Source organism: Polistes fuscatus, unplaced genomic scaffold (genome assembly GCF_010416935.1).
Source record: "Polistes fuscatus isolate 324 unplaced genomic scaffold, CU_Pfus_HIC Scaffold25, whole genome shotgun sequence".
Classification (NCBI taxonomy): Eukaryota; Metazoa; Arthropoda; class Insecta; order Hymenoptera; family Vespidae; genus Polistes; species Polistes fuscatus.
Window position 1 is genome coordinate 1,423,978 of NW_025113102.1, and position 17,249 is coordinate 1,441,226.

The 17,249-nt window shown below is 37.5% G+C and overlaps 1 protein-coding gene across 1 annotated transcript in view; it reads right to left on the reverse strand.

Annotated features, from left to right (window-relative positions):
* Positions 1-296: 296 nt before the first annotated feature.
* LOC122518573 (probable nuclear hormone receptor HR38) overlaps positions 297-17,249 on the reverse strand; it is a 44,127-nt gene continuing 27,174 nt past the window's right edge. The window contains exons 2-8 of the mRNA XM_043637584.1: positions 6,623-6,861; positions 5,124-5,362; positions 4,358-4,909; positions 3,854-4,238; positions 3,463-3,771; positions 2,977-3,211; positions 297-2,714 (exon numbers count right to left, since the gene is read on the reverse strand). Coding sequence (XP_043493519.1) covers positions 2,458-2,714; positions 2,977-3,211; positions 3,463-3,771; positions 3,854-4,238; positions 4,358-4,909; positions 5,124-5,362; positions 6,623-6,861 — 2,216 coding nt within the window. The 3' untranslated portion in view covers positions 297-2,457. The remainder of the gene's footprint in view (positions 2,715-2,976; positions 3,212-3,462; positions 3,772-3,853; positions 4,239-4,357; positions 4,910-5,123; positions 5,363-6,622; positions 6,862-17,249) is intronic.

The following is a 17,249-nucleotide window of genomic DNA, read 5'->3' on the forward strand; positions in this document are numbered from 1 at the left end:
TTATGCCGAATCCGTCTGGTAAACCGCACTCTCACAAAGTTTCATATTTCTTTACAATTTATCGTGGTTTTACCGAGACGGGATTCGCGGTTTCTTTCCTTAACTCTCTAAAATCACATAAACGCAAGAGTAATGGTAAATAATGGGGGTTGGTCGACGACACAATCGACCGCACATTTTGGCACTCGCATGCAATTAACGATGCTCGATCATGATTGGTGCCTAACCGGGTCTGCAGTATCGAATACAAATTTCGAATACTCTCTTGCTTTATTTAATTCTCTCTCTCTCTTTAATCCTACTTTTCACGTTCACCTTTTTTCTAATCATAATAGGCACGAGATAATAATAATAATAATATACGTACGCGATCATCAAAATTAAATAAATTTCATATTTTAGTTGAGATTTTTCTAACTAGACGAAAAACTTTCACGGTGGTAATCGTTCCACCCACCTCCCCCCTCTTCCTATTTCCGTCCCCCTCCCCCCCATTGAGAGTTCGCACGATTATTAAAACGCGTGGCACAACTTGATTTCGTTTTTTTAGACAAATATTACCCCCACGCGTATTTTATATTTATACTTTCATCTTTTTCGTATAATAGGAAAAACAAATATATATATATATATTTCGAGATCAAAAAAAAGGTTTAGCAAGGAGGCATCGCTGTTTCATGCGAGTGCAGCCCATAGTCGCGTTATAAACGCCTATCGTTAAAGGACGAAGGAGAGAACGAACCCGTGTGTGCGTCTAGGTACATAAAACCTTTTCTTTCTCTCTCTCTCTCTCTCTTATACACTTTTTTATTTTTTTATTTTACAAGACGACAAATATATTTAATCGCTCACGTTCGCTCCTTCGTCTGATTTTCTGATATGTTGCAATATCGCATAATATATTTTTAGTGTTTTTATCTGATTTTTTTTCGTATCTTCTCTTTCTTTCTTTTCGATTCAAAGAATAATGCGTGAGCTTTGGCCGAAAATATGTAAAATAATGTTTCCTCCCACGTTCTTGACACTTTTTTCTTCAAGTTGTTCTTATTATTTTTTGTTTTTGTTTTTGTTTTTGTTTTTGTTTTTGTTTTTCTTATACGTAATTTTATCTAACGCCACGGCAGAGACAGAGATCATCGACGAAGAATCGACGAATAATCGAACGAATATTAAACGATATCGGTGATTTTTATCTATCGGCGACGTAATTCGTATAAAGTAGGTAGAAAAGTGATATATATATAAAAATTCTATACACACGTGGTTTCTTTTTTTTTTTACTCCCTTTCTCTCTCTCTCTCTCTCTCTTGTAAGTACATATTCTCTTCTCTTCTCTTCTCACGCGATAAAACGAACTTTCCATATTCTTTCTCTCTCTCTCTCTCTTTAAATCTCGATCTAAAATCTAAGATAAGAACGATAGCAAAATGTTATACGAACAAAATTTTTCGCCGATATCGTGTGGTCCGTTCTCGCATAAAGAAGAAAATTTTCAATTGCTCACCGATTCTCCGATCGTCGATCGTGTTTTTCCTTTTCTCGTTTCCTACCATTCGACAGCACGGGCAGGTAACGTTATGATATATTAATAATAATAGTAAATAATAGTAATTATATAGTAACAATAATAATAATAATAATAATAATAAGAATTAAAGTAATAGCAATAGTAGTAGCAATAATAATAATAATAATAATAATAATAATAATAATAATAGTAGTAACGCATACGGAGCTTCAGGCACGCACATTGGGGCTACTTTTCCTTAAAATTTAACTCCGACCGCGTAGATTCGCGCTTATTCTTTCTCTCCAGTCTCTCTTTCTCTCTCTCTCTCTCTCTCTTTCTCTCTTTTTTTTTCTTTCTTTCTTTCACCCAATCTCATTCGTTCATAATTTTGCGCATAATTACGCAAACGCAAAGATTGTACGTACAATTGCGTACGCGTAAAAATATGCATCCCTCTACTACTATATATAATAATAATAATAATAATAATAATAATAATAATAATAATATAATAATAATATATTAAATTCATTCTCGGGGATTTAAATTCGTAGCATCGTAGATAAAGGGTTAAAATAAAAGGGGAACGATATTATATATCCGTTCAGCTGCTCCTCGAAGTTAAGCTCATTCGAAAGGACAAAGAGACATTTAGAGAAAAACTTACGAATTGCGTGGAAAAAAATAACACGCGGAAAGAAGATATAACGAAAGCCAGGCTAGAGGTTAATTATAATAATAATGAATTGAAAATAAAGTCATTGAAAATGGTGGAATTTACGAGGCCAACAGGCCTTTTGTAGGGTTTGATATCATTGAAAACGATCGTCTTATAGGATAATTAGAAATTAGCCTTGGGCTTCGTTCAGGGTGTGATTGGTAGGGATGATTGTGTTAGTAGTGGTGGTGGTACAGTGATAGTGTAACGAAGGGAGGAGGGGAAACGATTAGAAGGGTAGACTACCGACAAACATCGTTTCAATTAGCGGTGGCGCCGGCACGAGATCCTCGAGTTTCAGGTAAAAAATCCTTTGAAGACCTTGAACCGAAAGACTCCTTAATTCCGGCAGCTTACCGAGAAGACGGGACAGGTAATGCGTTTTCCTTTGCGCCTCGGCGTCATAGGTGACGTGGTCGCGCAACGACGAAATGATTTTCATCTGCAGTTGTTCCATGCGATGTGGTTCCTTCAACCCGTACCTCTCTGAAAATGAAAGATCTGACGTTGTGTACGGTGGTTGGATATGTCGTTAATTGTATGACGAGTCTCTCAGTGATTTCGTGCACGCGGTTGGTTTAACGTCGACGTGCATCGCGTGCAACGCGCAAAGTCAGACGATAACCGATCTACCTGATCGATAAATAATTGATCGGGTACCTCCTACTATTATTTCCTTCAATCGAGAATAAACAATGATAGGCGGACAAGGATTAGTCCAAGTTGAACGGACTACTCACTCACTTACCGGTAATCAGGGTAAGCGCGCAAAGACAGGCGAACGCGCTGATGTCAACGTCCAACCCGTGAAGGGATTTGCAAAATTCTAGAATGCTGTGCAACCAATCGCCGAAGCTGCGCTGACATTGTTCCAAAGCGAGGACGACCCCATTGCAAAATGTTAACTTGGTGTCTTCCGGTTTGGTGCGGTAAGCCAACCTGAGGACGAACAGTTCCAGGCTGGCAGATTGGAACAACAATTCCTGGAAAAGGAACAGAAAAGTGAAACGTTTTTATGACTCCTCCTCAGTTAGGAAACTTCATAGACTGGCAGCCAATAGCACGACGACGACTACGACGAAAACTACGACGACGATTTATCGTCGAACAGTAGCTGGCAGACGGTTCGAAAGCTCGTCTTGTCGAGACTGACCTTTTAGAAAATGTACGAGCTATCGATCTTTGTCGTCTTCGAGCACGGGTATACACAATGCACACGATCGAAGGGACTCACCTGATCCTCTCGTGCCAGATCCGTGAACCCAGGTATTTTGTCGGCAAAATTTCTAATCACATCGATCGAGGTAGTTAACAGACTGTAGAATTGTTGAATTTTCTCTGCCTCGGTTACGGACAAATCTCCGGGTCTCGATTGTCTGTACTGCGAGTAGTCGAGGTTCATACGATCCGGGGTCGTATCCAAATGGGCTCGAACCAAAGCAGTGATCAATGATACTGGCGGACTTGGCGGGGATTCCTGGGGTGATTTTGGTTTAGAAGGCAATCTTCCGCGACGACCCTTCAACGAATCTGTCCTAACGACCTATCGAACGAACACTTATGTCATCTCTTCTTCTTAGATCAAATGTGATAATAATGATGATAAATAGAACAAAAAAACTTACTTCTTTAACCATGCCGACCATGAGACACTTTTGGAAGCGACAGAATTGGCAACGATTTCGACGACGCTTGTCGACCGGGCAAGCTTTCTCGGCTAGGCAAACGTATTTGGAACCCTTCTGCACCGTCCTCTTGAAGAAACCCTTGCAGCCCTCGCACGTACGCACGCCATAGTGCTGGCAGGCTGCTGTATCACCGCAAACGGCGCACAATTGGCTCGGGCTGGGTGGTGCACGTTCACTGGTACTGACGTTTCCCGACGATGGGGGACTGACGGAGGAACTCGCGGAACTCGCCGTGCTCCCAGTGTTAGCGATGCTCGTGATGTTCGCGTTACCAGCAGCTCCACCTCCTCCGCGTGCCTTAGGGGACTCGTTGCTGCCACTACTGTCGGTGTCAATCAAAACGGTTCGATAATCTTTCTTACTTCTTACTAAAAGGATATACGGAATATAACAAGGCGTAAGGGATTGCATTTTCGTTTGTTTGCTCATGCGAATAATTACCTTGCCGATTCGGACCTTTGGGTGGGCAAGGATGCCCTTCGCGAACGCGGAGGACCTACGACCACGTTCTCCAGGTTCGGACAGATATCCGTCGGTGCCACTGGGACCGATACGCTCGCACCACCACCCGTGATGGTTGGTGCTTGACCATACACCATGGGTACCGTCACTGCTACTCCGTAAGGTGAATCTTGCCGATGACTCGACGAAGGCGAAGGCATCGCTGCAGTTGGCGTGGGTGCCGATTCCGTTGGAAAGTAACCCTGGTGATGATGGTGATGCGTTTGTGCCTGAGTCTGTTGTTGTTGTTGTTGTTGATGAATTTGGGGATGATGGTGGTGGTGTTGCTGTTGCTGTTGAGGTTGTTGTTGGCTGTGGTGCTCGTGATAGGTGACACCCGATGTGAACTCGGTCGAATAATGAGCAGCTCCGCAAGAATATACTGAATTTTCGTAACAATCGTCATCCATCTTGATGCCGAGACCCTGGAGTTCCTGTCTGGTATATCGTTGCACCGTGTAGGTCTCTTGGAAGCTCGGCAATGGTGTGGGACTACAATAGAGTATCATTCTATCTTGGGGAACGGCTTGGAGAATTTATTTTCAATTCAAATTCATTTATATTCGTAGATGCGTGTCAATAATTCGGGTCAATTCATACTAATCGAACGTACGTTCGATGTATCTTCATTTTCGAGTTATACGCGATTAAAAGAAAATGTGAACGAAGTCTGTTCGTCTCTTGAAAAGAATTTCAAAATAAATACCTCAGCGAATCGGCTTGAATTTCTTCGGGAAGGGGTGGTGGCGGTGGAGGAGGTTGCGCCGTTTGATGATGAACGCTTTGCTGCGTTTGTGCAGGTTCATCGTTTGTCGGCACACCCTGCGGATTACCCAGCTGCAATTCTGGAAATGGATCCAGTTCCTCCGGCAAACTTCCGGCATCTGCAGAATCCGTGTAGGGCGCGCTCAACAAATCCGCGAAACTGCTGCATCCAAATGGACTCTGAAACGTTGATAAAACTCACGTGTCGATTTATATTATATTTCCACCAGGAAATGATTATAATTATTTTTCAAATGAATCGTTTCGGTGATATAAATCCTAGTTACTAATCGTAATAAATATCCCTAGTTACTTTAGTTTCGATGCGAAACGGTGTTTTACACTTATCAGTCGAGACATCGATGTACGCGAACGAGTTGCACGACTTAGAATGCTCGGAAAATCCGAGTAAGTATCGCGTGTTGCCTACAATCTGCTGTTCGATAGAATCAATCAAGTTTTTTTATTCTATCGAAAGCGCAAGTCAATAAAACAAAGAGCTAATCATTTTTATCCGAATATTTAAAGATATTTTCTTTCATGAACACTTCGCGGTTTATTCGAATATATCCTGGATGGAGAAAAATCATTTCTTTTTTTCATTCAATTTAAATATCATTTTCGTCAAATTTATTGGAAAAGAAAATTTTCTGGCACGATATTAAAAATAGAAAGGAATGATAGAAATAGGGTAAAGAAAGAAGAAGTGGTAGGGGGGTGGGGGAAGTAGATTACAAATTGTGGTAGGATAAAGATTGAGAATATTCAATTTGAGTCAACTGTTCCGCTTATGGTTGACATTTTGCTCATCGGTCCCTCGAGAGGCAGAGATAATGGCACCGCAAAACTTGCGTTCTTCGTGTCAGTGCTTTCTAAAGGGCTCCTCGATGCTAAAAATGATATTAATTTTGAACACGGTTTTGGTTGATCGAATTGATCGCGCGAAAAGTGCAATTCTTTCCTTTCTATATATGAAAAAAGGAAAGAAGGAAGGAAGGAAAGCAAGAATGAAAGAAAGAAAAAAAAAAAGGAAACGAGTAGGATAACGTAGGTGAGTTCGAATGCAGATTACGATAGTGGGTTGGAATGCAGACGGAACGCGATGCTAACCAGTCAGGGATCGAGATGTTGAAAACAGGAGGTGGATGATCCTGATCCCGGTTCTTGAACCGTTATGTACCAATGTATATGATATCTCAAAGTTCACTTTATTTCATCTAAAAATATAATTGCTGATTAAAAAGATTTAAACGAGTGACGAGAAAATTGATTTACAAAGATACGTGTGCCAGAAAATTCGTTTGATTATTTAGACGAAAAATTCTGATCGATATATTCGTAAAAATATTTTTCTTTGTTTATTATAAAATAAAAATTCACCAAGTTGGGTGGGGTTATCAACGAAAATTAAAGATTCGAAATGTACGGTAATAAATTCACCTGTGTTTGCAGTAGAAGCATACTTGAGGCCACTGTAAATGCCGTCGTGGTTGTAGTAATCGAGGTGTGATTTGTGCAGCCGAGAACCGGAACGGTAGCTGTTGTCTGTCTTTGCTGTTGTCGCTGCCGATGAGGCTGCTGTTGCTGTTGCTGTTGCTCTATCTCGTTTCTGGTAATTGCGACCACACGTTGACTACCGTTACTGTTGTCGCTATCGCCGTTCGGCGAATGCAACTGCCCTGTAACATCCAAAGAAATCTTTTTAATTTGATTATATTTCATTCTTCTTCTTCTTCTTGTTATACAAATACTTTGGTTATTTTTTCTTCTTCGAACAATTCGATTGTTTAACACGCTTTTCATCATTCAACATTGAAACGGATCGAACGATTGAGAAAAATGGGTCACGTGCATTGTACATCTGGCTTGTTGAATTGGAAAAAGAAGAAAATGTATGGTCGGAAATAGTTGGTGCCACCACGGTAATACGCACGAGAACAAAGTTTCTAAAGTTTCATTTCAAACGCGATATCGATGTGTTGGATGTTCCTGTGAGAAAGCCCGTTCCATTATCGAACTGTGTGCCATTATTGGTTTCAACCTTCTAGTTTTCTTTCTTTTTTTGTATCTCATTTAGACATACCTGATCTCTATTTATTAAATTTTGTATAAATGTTGTAAACATTTCTACAAACAAATTGTATAATAATTATAATACGTACAATATCTTTGATACGGTGACTGATCGTCCATGACGATCATTTCTGCACACGAAAATCCAGAAACGAGTTGAACAAACTTCTTAACATTCGCAAAAAATACGATCGGTTGGAATTTAAGGAAAAACAAAATCAAATATTTCCAATAGAAATACGAATTGTAGTTTTGAAAGATTTGCAATCGGCCTGGATTCTTGGTTCCACGGTTAAACGTAAAATTGAATTACGAGAATCACTCTTTCACTGTTCTCCTAATTTCTCATAATTTTTGATGATTACTCTGAAAACCTTTTGCCGTCGTTTGTTCGAAGACTTGTCTTTGATATCAGAAGGACAGTCTTCTCTTTGTCGACTGAAGCCTTCGATGCTGATGCCTCTTCCTATATAGGGTCGTATCAGCACCCCCAGGGAGACATGAAATCGTTGGCATTTAAAATACTACCACCCCCCATTCTCTATAGACGCAACCCTGCTAACACCCCATCGTGATTATTATTGCACGATATTATCTCGAGGGATGGTTGGATGATTCTACCTATTTTTTTTGTATTTTTCTCATAACTTGCTTTTTAAAATCCTTCAAATCGTTTTCAACGAGTTAGAAAAAAAAATATATATCAAAATGTTTGAATATCTTAAAGTATTTGTATACACAAAAAATATGTTAAATAATATTAATGCATGTATGTATAAAATATTTATTTAGAGGTATATTTGACAGATCAATCTAGCATTTTTGTTTCAATTCGTTTTACAAAATTTTGTTAAATTATTTTCAACAAGTAGGAAAAATATATATGAAAATGTTTGAATATCTTAAAATATTTGTATATACGAAAAATATGTTAAATGATATATTAATGTACTATAATATTATCTATAAAGTATTATAACTCTGTAATCGGATACGATGACAGCCGGATGAAATCTCCCCTACCCTAAAACCAGTATAGTAGTCTATCGAGATCAACGATAAGGATACTCACACCCCGTGACTTTTCCGTTGGTAAAACATTCTCAAATGGTTGAACTAAATTGCGAGATCTCTCACCGTGGCAGATATCAATTTTAAAAAAGAAAAAAGAAAAATAGGAGGGGAGTGTTGATACCAGTGACGACGATTAGGGACAATAGTGTCACGGTTATTGCTAATGAAAAGAACTTCGATGAGGGAGGTGGGACCGAGCATATTTATCTTGTCCCATAAACTCATAAAATCTCATTACTTTATGTCTCGTTACGGGTATCATAGATTAAACGTTTCTTTTTCTAGTTTCTATTCAAAACATTGTCATACGTTGTCATATTTATTAGACGTTGTCACAGATTTCGGTATATTCGATAAAAATATTTCATGAAGCTTTCGACTACTTGACAATATATCGATTATTTTTATAGAAACGTTTGTTAAATTATGCGATAATCAAAAAACGTCTATTAACCGATTTTAAAATTCTGTTACAAATTTCGGAAATTCCGAGTTGATGCAAAAAAATTCTCAATTTGATTTCGATTCCGAGTAAGTGAAATTTAGCGATTCTCTAATTGAAAAGGGAAAGAAAGAGAGAGAGAGGTAAAGATATCGAGTGTATAAGTAAATATGTTGGCCACCTACGTAAAAGAATGTTAGTATAGGGTGCACCTGAAGAACAGGTTGCACGTGCAAGATGAAAGAACGTGGTTATCCTCCTCCGAGACAGTTGGGTTCGGTACAACTCGGCACGGCTCGGCTCTTTCTCGGCCGACGTAGGCAGGGTAAAGGTAGAGGAGAGGACAGGGTAGGGTGTCGAGTGGCAAGAGAAAGAGTAGGGTTTGCCGAACAGCGTGTGCCAAGTGGATTACTGCGGTCCACGCGTCCCTCCCACGAACCACGCCCCTCCACGTGGCAAGGCACGATTGCCACCGTCCTCGTCGCGTGCACCCAACTTTTCTCCCACCCTTCGACCCTTTTCTCCCTCTACCCCGTTATTTCCCTATGACGAAAACATTTCACGCTTCTCTAAACGTTCAAAGTCAATTGATTACAAATGCATGGATGTAAATTATTACAGGTACAGGTAACTTTCTTATAACACGTTTCAAAAATTGCAGGAAACTTTCAGCAACACGGGAACATGATTACAAAAATTGCGACAATCTTGGTATAGCAATTGGATAACAATATGGTTGGTTGACATATTTAAAAATGAAATTATTTTTAAATAATAACGCGAAGGAATAATAGAATAAGTTCATTCATTTTGGGACTCATATAACTTTCATTCAACGTAGCAAATTTTAGGAATCTTTCCTACCCTGTTATAGGAGGATTACCTGTACTTTCTTATTGTCAGGTATATATCTATATACTCGGTGTGTAAAATACATCGTTGCACATTGTCACAGGCGATGGAGAGAAAACTAACGACCGAAAGTTAAACCTACTATAATAGCCTGTAACATTTCGTTTGATATAGCTCGTAAAATTGAACGTTGGCAAACTTTGAAGAAATGTTTTATTCTAAAAATACTTCCCCGTCTATAACGACACATAGATCGGTATAACGTGTGGCCTTTGATTTCGTGGCGTAGGACGTAAAGAGTGTCTTTTAAACGAACGATTCTTCGTCAGGCCGATACACTCCTTTCTTCTTACCAGGAGGCGGTACATAAACATCGAAGAGGCGAAAGATAAATTCCAATGAGTTATATCTAATGTAACTTCACTTGTTTCACTCTCTCTCTCTCTCTTTTTCTTTCTTTATTTCTCTCGAAGATTTTCACACTTTTCATCAAACCAATACGATCATACATTTATCAAAATGTTCGAGTATTATTGAAAAGAAAATGCAACGTCGATTAATTCATCTCTTACGGAATAAGAATTGCATTTAATTGTACGTACATTCGTTTAACACGTTTCGTGGGAAGGCACTTTTGCTTGACTCGTCGTTCGAGCCATTTGATATTTAGCGCATTAAATAAATACTACTACGTGTCCCACCGGTGGTACACGTGGCATGGAACGTGTTAACCAACATTACTACTACTCGTTTTCTTCTCTTCTTTTTGAACATTTGTTGACAAAATAAGAAGAAACAAACTCGCTGAAAGAGATTAAGCGATTTTGATCGGTTCATCTTGTATGCGGGCACACCTAACCGAGGTGCTGCTGCTGCTGCACGTTCTTATATTATACCTGCGTGAGAGAAAGTGGTTACTCGGAAGAGACGCGTAATCGCGTGTAAGTACAACAACCACGACGACTAACGTAAGATGTTTGTCGAGGATGTGTGTCTTCGATCGAAGCTCTCTCAATCCGAGGACCTGGTCTGGGTAACTTGGTCTGGGTAAGTTGGTCTGGGTAAGTTGGTCTGGGTAAGTTGGTCTGGGTGCTTGATCTCAACTCGGCCTCGACTTCTCGCCCACACGCAAGAAACGGTTTCCGGAACGGGCTTTGTACGCTCGAGAGACTCCAAACGAACGAACGAATAAGCAAGCAAGCAAGCAAGCAAGTGAACGAACGAACGAATGAACGATCATAATTAACCCTTTCACTGCTAAGTAAGAGATATTCCTGAAATCTTCTCGCTATCTATCCTTATTTCCTTTCATTTTTCTTCCTTTATTTTCTTTTCAATCGTAAAACCCTAACGAGTAGATATCTCTCACAACACACTTAGGTACATTTATTTCTTTTTCTTTATTTTCTGCCAATTATATCCCTATCGACACGTTGAATTATTTTCCTTAAGCGAGAATTATCGGACTCGTATTCCCGGATACGTAGGAATGAAACACCTTCTTCTTCTTCTTTCGGTGATTATTCCTCCTCCTCCTCCTCCTCCTCCGTTGTTTATTCTCCTTTCGTTATTTATGCGTTCGTGTGCGTCGTCCCCCCCTGTTCTTCGATTCTCCTGCCATTCTTAACTTTCTTTCGAGACATTAGCCAGTTGAAATAGATAACTAAAGGGGTCTCGAATATAAACAAGATGGCGGACAAGAAGAAGAAAAAGAAGAAGAAGAAGGTGTTGTCGTTCGTTATCCCAAATGAAAAGAATATTATTTTGAAAGTCGCCAATTTCGCGTGTGCGTTCCTCCGCCCCACGCCCCTTGGGCCCCCTTCGTGCCCCCCTCCCCCTTCAACGAACGATTTAAAAAGCTGTTATTGATATACGAGTGGCGTGCGCGGCGCAACGGGCTCTGCTTTCACTTTAATTAAATTTTGTCGGAGATTAATGTTATCGTAGTTTACGTCAATGCCCGGTGGACATGTTTTCGGCGTAAGATTCGCGTATCGGTCGTTCGAGGTACCTTTCGAAAAAAAAAAAAAAAAAAACAAAAAAAAGAAAGAAAGAAAAAATGGAATTTTTTTCCCGTTTAAAAAGAAAAGAAATAAAAAAAAAAGTTTCTCGAACATATTCGGAACGTTTTTAAATACCGTCGATCCATCATCATCATCATCATCTCTCTCTCTCTCTCTCTCTCCTTCGAAAAATACTTTCTTTAACGAAATATTGCTCGAGGCTAAATTTCTAGGGCGCCAAAAAATAAACCATCGTTCCAAAGTCGTTCCAAAAAAATCTAATATTACAATATTATAATTCATTCGAATGATCGATTTGACCCACAATTATTTTATTCACTCATCGATTATTATCGCTAAGACGTATTTCATTATTTGACGTAATCATTTTTTCCAATAGATTTCGCTAAACCTCCCCCTCTCCCCTTTTCTTCTATATTAGATAAATAAAAGATAAATATATTTATCTTTTCTTCTAGCACGCTTTATTTTGCGCTTTCGCATTACGTTCGAAATGAATCGTGACGGTGAGTACGATAATCGTCGATTTCTCTCTCTCTCTCTCTCTCTATTTCTCTCTCACCTTTCTTATACGTTCAAACAGATATCGGTGAGAACAATTTATATATATATATATACATATATACACGTGTATCTAAAGTAGAATTAAGGAAGGTGAGCAAGCGGACGAAGTTCCGTTAAAGCGATTGTTCCCACGGCAAAAAGGACGATCTAAGAAAGCTATCCTGGTATTACTGTTTTCAAGAGTACTGAACGAGAAGTTAAAGATAGAAAGTGAGAGAGAAATAAAGATAGAAAGAAAAAGAGAACACCGAGCAGAGCACGAGTCGTGGCGCCCGATAATGTTCGCGCACGTTTTCAAAGCTTTTACGTGTAACACTGTGTGTATAATACGCATTATAAATGTACACGTGTGTACAATGTATATGTGTACATGTACAGTCTGCATGTGTACAGTGTGTATACATATGTATGCATGTGTAGTATGTATGTATGTATGTATGTGTACATATGAAGGGTGTATATGTATGTATGCATGTGTAGGATGCATGTATGTATGTGTTTAAATATGTATAGGCCTTCCAGTTGCGAGGCAAATCGCTGTGGGTGAATGCAGTCAGCCAGGTTGGTAAAACGTATTAGAGTGCGATGCATATTGTCGAAGAAGGTGAAAGAAGAGGACCGTTGCTGCACCGGTGGCAGCAACAGGACCAGAATAAGAAAAATAAGAAGAAGAAGAAAGAGAGGAAGGGTAGGGAAGGTGGTGGTGGAAGAGAATACTGAGAGGTGCTTGCGACACGCAGGTAGGTCTGATGGGTTGGTTGGTTTGTTGGTTGGTTGGTAGGTTCCTATATCGCCCCCTGACCCCATACAACTACCGTGAGACCGACTTAACTCCGGCCTGGTGCACTCTCTCCTTTGCACTCTCTTCTTCTACTTTGCACACTCTCCTCCTCTGCACTATCCACCACCTCCGCGGTGAACAAGTGGAAAGGGTCTGTGACACGGCCACTTTGGAGAAGGGAAAATAATCCTCACGAGTATGGGTGCAGCGAGATCTGAATTTCTTTTACCTTTTTCTCTTTTCTCTCTTTTTCATTTAGGTATTCTTTAATTGATCTTTCCTTCACTTTTTCTAAAAATGATTTTTGAGGTTATACTTCTTTTGGCGCGTTTGGGAAAATGTAATGGGAGTGATTTTTTTCCGAGCGTCTGTAAAAACGACACCATGAAGTTTGTCGGTATTTACGACGCGCGGCAAAGCGATTTCAAGTATACGGCGTGAAGTTGTCTTCTCTTCTTCTTCCCCCCTTTTTTTCGCAAGCGGGTCACCCATCCAAGTACTAATCGTACTCAGCGCTGCTTTACTTAAATGATCGAGCGGGAACCAATGCTATCACAGCGCCATGACTGTTGACGCGTGAATTAATTAAATATATCTCTCTTATATTTAGTGTGGACTGATATCTATATTATGATATTTTATTATTCTTTCTAATATATATAATATATCGATAATAAATTTAAATTAATAATAATAATAATAAATTTTGGTTGTTAAGTTATTTGTGAGGTTATTGAGGTTATGTTCGTTTTGGTACGCCAAAGAAGTATAACTTCTTACGTGTGTACATAAGTACACACACCAGTTTTTTTATTCTTCCCTATATATATAATAATAATAATTATTTTTTTTTTAAGTTATTTTTTTTCTTCGAAGTTTTTTTTTGAAGTTATTTTTGAGGTTATTGAGGTTATGTTCGTTTTGGTACGGCAAAGAAGTATAACTTCTTACGTGCGTACATAAGTACACACACCAGTTTTTTATTTGGCATCGTGATTTTGGTTTTTTTTTTGTTTCTTGTTAATGATTTTATATCTACGAGGAATGACTGTATTCGAATTTACGTATTTTATTATACTTCGTGCTCGAAGGAGTCTCTTTATCTTTTACAACACTCTTCGATCGGTTTACGAGAGAAAGAAAGAGAGAAAATAAGTAAGTATGTAAGCAAATCGTGATGTAATTTTCGATACGCACCTCGGCCCAAAAATAAACTCTCTTTTGCAACGCTCGCGTATAATTTTCTTAAAAACTCGCAAACATTTTGTTGTTCGGTTAAAGTTCAAAACAATTTTATTGTAAGATAATTATTCGTAAGATTTTGTTTTATTATCGCGTGATAAATTATTTGAAATATATTTGAGATAGTTTTGAAACGAGAATAAATTTTAGATGAACATTTTGATACGAGTTTAATCGATAAGTCGTTTGGATATGAAACAAAAAATAAAAAAATATGAAAAGAATGAAAAGTAAAATTATACAACACGATCGTCGACCATTGGCGATGTTAGAAAAGAGAGTTATGTATATATATAATATATATCTATATGTGTGTGTGTATAATATATCTATGTGGTTGTACACGCGTATATTTTTTACGGATCTAATGGCTTCCCGATATCCCGATTGCCGTTCCTGTAATAAGAGAAAGTTTGATATATATCTATATCTAGACATAATCGTAGCCCATTTCGTACTCGACATAATTAAATAATCGACGTCGCACATTTCCTGGGACGGACGGAACTGTTATTGTCCAATAGGAACCGAACTTAATCTTTTTCCAAACCAATCAAGATTTGTATCCGTAATTATGAAAGTGGTTTAACAATAAGTCAAAATTTAAAATATAAAATGAATTTATTAGATATTTCATATCACATTATTTTAAATTAAATAATTTTAATGTTATTGTTCAATAAGAACAGAAGTTAATTTTCCAAACAATTAATGAAAAATTTCTGCCTACAATTACTGTATATAAAATATAATATATTAAATATATAATTTAATTAGAATTAATTTATAAAATAATAAAAAATGATCTAACAATAAGTCAAAATTTAAAAAAAAGAATTAAACTAATCAGTTACTACCCCCCCCACATTATTTCTAAACCAAATAAATTCAATATAATTTTCATTCATATAGTATTTATTATTTCAAATATTATTAATGTTAAATATATTAAATATAATTTAATTATAGAATTAATTATAATATAATAAAAAGTGATCTAACAATAAGTCAAAATTTAAAAAAAAGAAATAAACTAATCAGTTACTACCCCCCTCCCCCCACATTATTTCTAAACCAAATAAATTCAATATAATTTTCATTCATATAGTATTTATTATTTCAAATATAATTAATGTTAAATATATTAAATATAATTTAATTATAGAATTAATTTATAATATAATAAAAAGTAATCTAACAATAAGTCAAAATTTAAAAAAAAGAAATAAACTAATCAATTACTACCCACCACATTATTTCTAAACCAAATAAATTCAATATAATTATCATTTATATAGTATTTATTATTTCAAATATAATTAATGCTAAATATATTAAATATAATTTAATTATAGAATTAATTATAATATAATAAAAATTGATCTAACAATAAGTCAAAATTTAAAAAAAAGAAAAATAAACTAATCAATTACTTTGATTACTTATTATTCGAAATATATAGAATTCATATAGTATTCAAATGCAATCCTTTAAACATATGACTTAGACCACTATCATAATTACGGATACATTAGAGTCATGAAAAAATGCTGAAAAAAAAAAAATAAAATAAAGATCTATTGAATCACGAAGAAGATCTCTCGGATGCTTAGAGAAAGAAGAGAAACTTTTGTCGAAGGTAGGTGGTGGGGGGGGAGGAGGTAAGGGAGAGATAGGGGGCTGTATCGAAAACGACGTAAAGAGGCGATAACCATCGGGTAAGAAGAGCAGGGGGGAGGGGGCTCCCGTGCATCAAGGCGAAAGTCTAGCCGTAAATCTTCCGAAGGAAATCCTATCTCGCGTTCACGTTCACGAGTTGTACCTGTATTATACCTGGACTCGCGAGTAATATTCGAGTAAGGGAAACCAACTTGGGAGATCATTCGACGAAGACAACGACATCAACAACAACGAAGAAGAAAAAGAAGAAGAAGAAGAAGATGAAACGATCGTTGCATTTGCCGAGATTCGGACGTTCTCGAACGACGACGATAAATTATCGATCAACCATAAAGAGGAAAATAAGCGCGTTAGACGAACACGTCGGTAATAAATCATATGAAAAGTTTCCGTAAGTTAGAATAAGTGATAGAGTGAGAGAGAGAGTGAGAGTGAGTGAGAGACACACGCACACACACAGATCTTTTATTGTCTCTTTCTTTCTTTTTTTTTATTTATCTGTCCGTAAGAGCGATACTTGTGTTTCATCTTCTTACCAAAGACGCGTTTTGAACGCTTGAATTCCTAAGCTGAAAGACTAGGCAAATAGAAATCTTCGTAGCAAGCCTAGGTACTACTACCGGTGCAATTATATTCCTGGTAACATTGTCTTGCGAAATTGCGAATTTCGTCATTGAGTAGGCGAGAACCAGAGGACGACGATGGCCAGAAATGATGAGTTAACGTAGTAGAAAAGATAGAAAATAAAATACAACTGAGTGAGTGAGTGATAGAGAGAGAGAGAGAAAGAAAGAAATGAGAATTTATCGATATTTTTAGAAAAGGTATAAAGAATACGTTTTGAAGAAATGATTTGAGAAGCAAGATGGCCGGTGTCGAGGTCGGCTCCACCCACGCTCCGATTACTCGCATGCGTGTTTTACAGACGAGTATCGATTTGCTCGGGGTCCCTTTTTTAAAAGAAAGAAGGTCGGCTGAGAAGGACCGAGACGGAAGGAAGAAAGAGAGAAATGGGATTTCAATGGTTCGCGCTTATTCGCTCGTCGAACTCTCCGACATCAATTTTACCCTTCCTCCAAACTTTTTCCTATCGTTAGAAAGATTTTCATTCGTTTTTATATACGATTCATTTTATATATGATTGTGTATCAGTTTATTATTGTTTTCACTAGTTGGTTCAATTTATTTATTATTATTTTGAGATATTTCAAATAATAATATCTAAACAATTGTTTTATTGTATACATCAAATCGTATATTTAAGTCACTTTACGTATTTAATTAAATTTCATTCAAAGTTCGATCTTATATATCAATATCATTAATATATATTTT